Source organism: Parasteatoda tepidariorum, chromosome 9, assembly GCF_982258835.1.
Source record: "Parasteatoda tepidariorum strain Cologne lab strain chromosome 9, Ptep-v5.0, whole genome shotgun sequence".
Taxonomy (NCBI): domain Eukaryota; kingdom Metazoa; phylum Arthropoda; class Arachnida; order Araneae; family Theridiidae; genus Parasteatoda; species Parasteatoda tepidariorum.
In genome coordinates, this window is record NC_141763.1 from 46,328,019 (window position 1) to 46,334,435 (window position 6,417).

The 6,417-nt window shown below is 27.8% G+C and overlaps 1 protein-coding gene across 1 annotated transcript; it reads left to right on the forward strand.

The window, feature by feature from the left end:
- The first annotated feature begins 1,114 nt into the window (after positions 1-1,114).
- On the forward strand, positions 1,115-1,576 carry LOC122268883 (uncharacterized). Its single transcript, XM_043039688.1, has one exon. The coding sequence runs from the start codon at positions 1,115-1,117 to the stop codon at positions 1,574-1,576; it is 462 nt and encodes a 153-aa protein (XP_042895622.1).
- Positions 1,577-6,417: the final 4,841 nt, after the last annotated feature.

Genomic DNA, 6,417 nt, shown 5'->3' on the forward strand with positions numbered 1-6,417 from the left:
GACCTTTCATTCACTTGATATTTCTTATTCTGCGTATCCAGGGCGAGAAGTCATTTCTTTCAACATATAAATATATAAAATTCTGATTCAAAATATCGGAATTCAATTTTGAAATGAATTGTGAATTATTCTACAATGAAAGTAAAGCATTTTATTTTTAAGTATTATGGAATGCATGTGTGCAAACTAAGTTTTTGTTACGAATTTATTTTCAATCTGACTATGCAATAGCTTAAAATTCTCTCATTTTTTAAGAAACATTTAGTTAAAATTATTGTGAAACCTTAAAATATTGCAATGTGTAATTTATGCTTTAAATTATTTTTATAGTTTAAAAATGCTGTGAAGTGCTCAAATTTGACTCTCTAAATTTGTAATTCAGTTAAGAAAGTGAAGAAGTCAGTTAAGAAAGTTTTTCAATTAATCCAATATATTGTATCATGTACCTACAGGTATAAGATACAGCAATGTGAACACTTTTTAAACTTATTCAATATAGACAATCTTTTTTATAGCAGCAAATATTTTGAAAGATTTTACATGGCAAGACGGTTGTCATAATTTGAAAGATCATGCTTGAAGCGTTTAATTATGGCTCCGATTTTGCAAATTCAAAGTTCGGCCTAAATTAAAATTTGGCTTAATTCTAGCTTTAATACCAACAATTCATAAATCATTCTATTGGATTGCAATATGTAAATAAGAATGCTTTAATAGTTATAGTGGCATTAAAAATGGATGGATATTTGTTCTTACTACGCTCAGTTTGGTTGATTCGAACTTTGCATGGATAAAAATGATGCAATTTCTAAAAGCTTCAAGTTTTATGTTTCAAACACGTACAAGTGCTTACGTACAATACGTAAAAGTGTTTTATTTAGTTCAAGGCTAGTTCCAACCCCGTTGTTATCTTTATTCCTACTCACTTTGCTCACCTATGGGATACTTTTAAATTGTATCCCAGCTTCATCCACATTTTAGTGCTAATTAGAGTCTTAAGATCGACTCTAAGGTAGCTATCCAGGCAGTTGCCATAAACCATGATTCAGATACTCAGACTATTTGAGATATTAGAGATAATTTGATTTTTCTCGAGAATGCCAACAAAATTATTATGTTCCAGTGGATCCCTTCGCATGTGGGAATCAATGGCAATGAAAAGGCAGACCAACTAGCCAAGAAAGGGACACTCGAACCACAATGTAATAAACCGATTCCACCAGACTCCCTTAAAAAACAATTTTCCGTGAAACTTATGACCGACCTAATGCTCAACCAAGCAGTAAAATCCACTGGAAAACCCTGGGCTAACATCCAAAACAGTTGGAAGAAATTTTGTCACAGTCCTCGTAAGAAGGCTGTGGCAAATTTCAGACTCTCAACAGGCCATGACTGCTTGGCAGAGCACCTCAACAGAATAGGTATCCTTCCATCTAGCGAGTGCCAAATCTGCAATTCGGGCACCATGAACTCAGACCACTTGCTTGTATGCCCTTTACTGGACAAACAATCCCAAGAGCGGGGTGATCTGTGTAAACTTTACTGGGATGCCAGAAATCATATGAATTCTCTGTAAAGACTACTCCTCATTCTTCACTGTATATATATATAGTTTTTTTCTTATTTTAATTTTTTCTATGTGTTCTTTTTGTATTAACATGTGTTTGTCATGTGTTTTCTTTGTTTGTTACTGTAACTCCTTGTCTATGTCCACTTAAAGTTGAACATTGTATATGGATTAATATTTCCAATAAAGCCACATGTAACAACAACAGAGTCTTAAGAAAATTCAATATAAACATAAAGTGAAACCTTTAAATATTCGTTTAATTTAAGTTAGAAAAATTATAATTTCATTTAAGTATTGTTCAACACTACCGGAAAATTAATTAAATTTTTTTCCTGATAGATGCAATTATAAATTATAGTGTTTTTTTATTTCTGAATTTCGTTTCCACCCTGCGAAATACAGCAATATTTACTACTAATATGTATCTTTAAATTGTTATTGAATCGCAATTAAAACAAAAAATATAGCTCAGTTTGTTTGTTATGTGAATTATTCGCTTCTGCCCAACTTTTCACTCAGTTTGCTTAAACTTTTCAACGTCCATACGTGAGAAAAGTTCTTTGTCAGAAATTTGTAAATAAGTATGACAGCTTGATATTTCAAATTTCAATTCTTTAAATTCTTTGAACTTGAAGCAGTTTTAAACTGGTTTTTAATGATATGCATACATAAATTTCTGAATAATATATAGATTGCTACCAAAAATATTTGAAACATTTAAAAAAAATTCGTCTTTTAGTTTCATGCATCAAAGTTTCATGCTTTCTCCCTTTATATTAAGAGTTCTTAGTTCTTTCTTCTTCGAGTAATTCTATCCTTTATTTAAAAAGAAAAACAATTTTAATAAATTCGCTAGTATATCAGTTAAATCTCTATTTCCATTCTGTCTAAATTAATTAGCTGTTTAGTGTTCCCGAGATAATTACATATATTGAAACTTGTTTTACATATTTTAATATGTTACAGTTGACCAAAGCCACGTTCATTCTGTTTTGACGTATAACTGATTAACGAGTTTATAATAGTTGAGATAATTGCCGACGGTATGAGTCTGGTACCTTTACTAAAATACAAAATATACTAAACTAGTTTAGATAAAACTTGTTACATGAAGCGAGATTTAATATATATATATATATATCCTTTATAGCTATATGCAATAACATGCATTCAAAGGCTAAATAGATTGGTGTAAAGTAAATTATTTGAATATTAAGATTAATGTACTGAATAAATTGTATTGAATGATAGGTAAGATGGTTTCTGTAATTATGTAAATATACACAATCATAAAAAAACTATCATACTATATTGGAATAGAACGAAATAGTACTTGGTATTTGTACTTGCATTTGGATAGATTCATAGAGTTAAAAAAGAGCATGCAATTATTGATTGAAAAATAAATAAATTAAGTAATGAATTAAGAGGATTAAATTAAGAAATAGGATCAAGAATAATTTAATTAAGGGGATGGGATTCATTTAGGAAAAGTGGTGGTACAATTCTGTCACAGGATATAACAATAACCCAATAGGTTGAAATGGTCACAAAGTATGCGATATATATATATATATATATATATATATATATATATATATATATATATATATATATATATATATATATATATATATATATGCACAGCATAACAAAGTACAAAGTATATATATATATATATATATATATATATATATATATATATATATATATGCACAGCATAACAAATCACTTCAGCAATGCAGCAAGAACGGCACTTTAAAACAAAACCACTCCAGTTACACTCAATTTGCTCTTTTGTTTTCATATTTTGTAATCTGGCAATCTTGTTGTGAAAATATTTCTAAATCATTCTTGAAAAATTTCCCGTTCATGTAAGTACATCTGATTTCGCTACTCGCTTTAAAGTTTTTGTTTTATACTGTTTTTTCTCTTTATTTTATTTTATTTTCTGATTTTACGTATTATTTTTCTTATTGTGTTCTATTTTATTTGTTGTAATTTTCGTAAAAATTTTTTTTCAGTGCTCCTCACACTATTGTATTAATATATTTTGCTTTGGCTATATTGATACAATATCAGAAAGCACTCTTTTTTGCGGATATAATCGTGTGGGCTGATGAAAAGATTATATCTTTTTTTTGTTCTTTTTTCCGTTTTTTTTTAAAAAATTCATCCTTCTTTTTTTCTTTTTTCTTTTTAATCAGTTGTTTGTTATTTTTTTAATTATTATTTCCCCCCTTTTTTCATATGTCTATAATTTTCCTTTGTTTTCTCTTCATTTTGAACTATATATATATATATATATATATATATATATATATATATATATATATATATATATATATATATATATATATATATATATATATATATATATATATATATATATATATATATATGGCCATGTATAACAGTGGCTCAGAAATTTTAGACATACCCCTTCAACATACCAACGAGACTAAAAATTCATATGTTCACTCCAAAAATAAACTGGCAGTGAAAGCTGTGCTGCCTGGTAATGAAGCGTTAGTTTAATTAATGAGATTATTGACAAAGACCCTGTTTAGTTTCTGCACAGTACTCAGGAAATAACTCATCCGCATGCACGTTTTCTACCTGTTTATAATGAGCTAATTATATAGCTTTGATGATTGTATGGAAGGTGAAGTTTTGCTTTTAAGAGTCTCAACAGCGTATGTAATAAAATCAATAACAGTGAGAATTAGAGAATTAAAAAGTTTTCAGGAATGATGCTAGAGACTTAGTAAGTGAAAATTATTTCACTGCATAGAACAAAAGATTATTGATGTAAAATCAACCACTACGAGGTGTCTATGGTAGTAATTTGAATTAAATGAATTCTAAATTTATACCTAAAAAGATATACATAAGTAGTACTTGACTTAAAACTTCATTCACTTCAAAAATATGCAAATTGGATATAACAATTGAAAAATGGTGTCCATAATCAAGACATGAAAGACGATAGTGAGATGAAACGAAAGATATTTGAAATATAAAACGTTAAGTTGCCTCGCATGAAAAATAAATTTGAGAAAAAAATGGAAAAGTCACATTAGCTAAGAAAGAAAAAAAAAGATTAAAAACAGAACAAGTTAATGTGCGCTTGTTTTTGAGCAGTTGAAATATGTCGAGTGTTATTTGCAATTAGTATATTTTTGAAGGGAATGAAATTTTTAATAAAGTAGTATCTTACCACTTTAGTTTCGTGGGATTATTTACTTAATACACAAAAGTAATCAAATAAAGACATTTTTTTAAATTTTTGGTTTTAAAAACTGAAGAAGCAAAAGTAATCAAATGAAGAAAATTTTTTTAATTTTTGATTTTAAAAACTGAAGAAGCAAAAGTAATCAAATAAAGAAAATATTTTTAATTTTCGGTTTCAAAAACTGAAGAAGCAAGAGTAATCAAATGAAGAAAATTTTTTTAATTTTTGATTTTAAAAACTGAAGAAGCAAAAGTAATCAAATAAAGAAAATTTTTTTAATTTTTGGTTTTAAAAAACTGAAGAAGCCAAAGTATTTTATTGTAAGGAGACATGAAGGGCTATTGAAGGAAAGAAATACACATCAGTCGACATCATTTTTTAATCTGAGGACAAATGATAAGAATTGATGAAAAAAGTATATAATGATGATGCAAGCTGACTATATATTAAGCATTATATACATAAACATAGAAAGAAAGTCATTGGAACCTTTGCACTGAAACGAATTCAGGATCAATTGCGGCATAAAGTACCGATATTTTAGATGCATGATCCATAAAATTCATTTTACAGTAAAATATTGTATTGTAAAATTTTCAGTAATATTAACTTAAGTAGAGTGATTCAATGATTTAACAGTAATAATTGCCGTAAAATCATTGCGTTATATTTTTAATAAGATACGAAAGTTCTGAAAGCTCAAATTTTTTTTATAAAAATAGTTTTTATCCGTAAAATCCATTTTTACCATAACATGTTACTGTAAAAAGTACTAACACCCTGCATGCTGTATCTTTTTACCATAATATGATCCGGAATTTTTTACAGTACAGTTAATAATATTTATATTGCAGCATTACTCTCAAAAGGAATTTTTACAGGGAAAATTTTGAAAATGAGAAACAATAGGCTACTGAAAGAGGATAAGCGTCCTCCTGTCTTGAAATTGCAAATACTCCAATAAAGACTCTATAAAAATTTAAGAATGATTGAGAAATCCATGATTTGGCTAGTATTAAATATCAATTATTGTAGCGGCTTCTTATCTTAACCTAAGAAATTCAAAATGGGTCGACGTTGCAAATTAATATTAGCTATTTCGACAAAGACAGAATTTTATTGCAAAACTATAGCGCCTCTCGAATTTCACGTGATTGTACAAGGAGATGTAGAGAGCCCTCGTTTTATAGAATGGATTTAAACGCGAATTCATTTGTACTGAGAAATTTACAGGTTTGAGGTTCTTCTAAAATAGAATGATTTTTTTGATCTTTTATTGGAATCTTTTATTTGTAAAAATTTAATTTTCAGTTTCGTATTTTTACTAAATGTGTGATAATAAAAACTATAATTTTGAGAACCAGAATTTCTGGTAAAAACGTTACTAAATACAAAGTAACTATTACCATATGTGTAATCAAATTGTGTTTTTTTAAATATAAGTATCTTCACAACACTGTATGGTAACTTGTTATTATATGTAACTTATACGATATAATTGTTTCTTCTGTGCAAATTCTATCTCAAAAATTGACTGTACTTTCACATTAATTTTCTTTACCCCCTTTCAAAACTTGATATACATATCTTCACCGTCTCAAAAACCCAACAA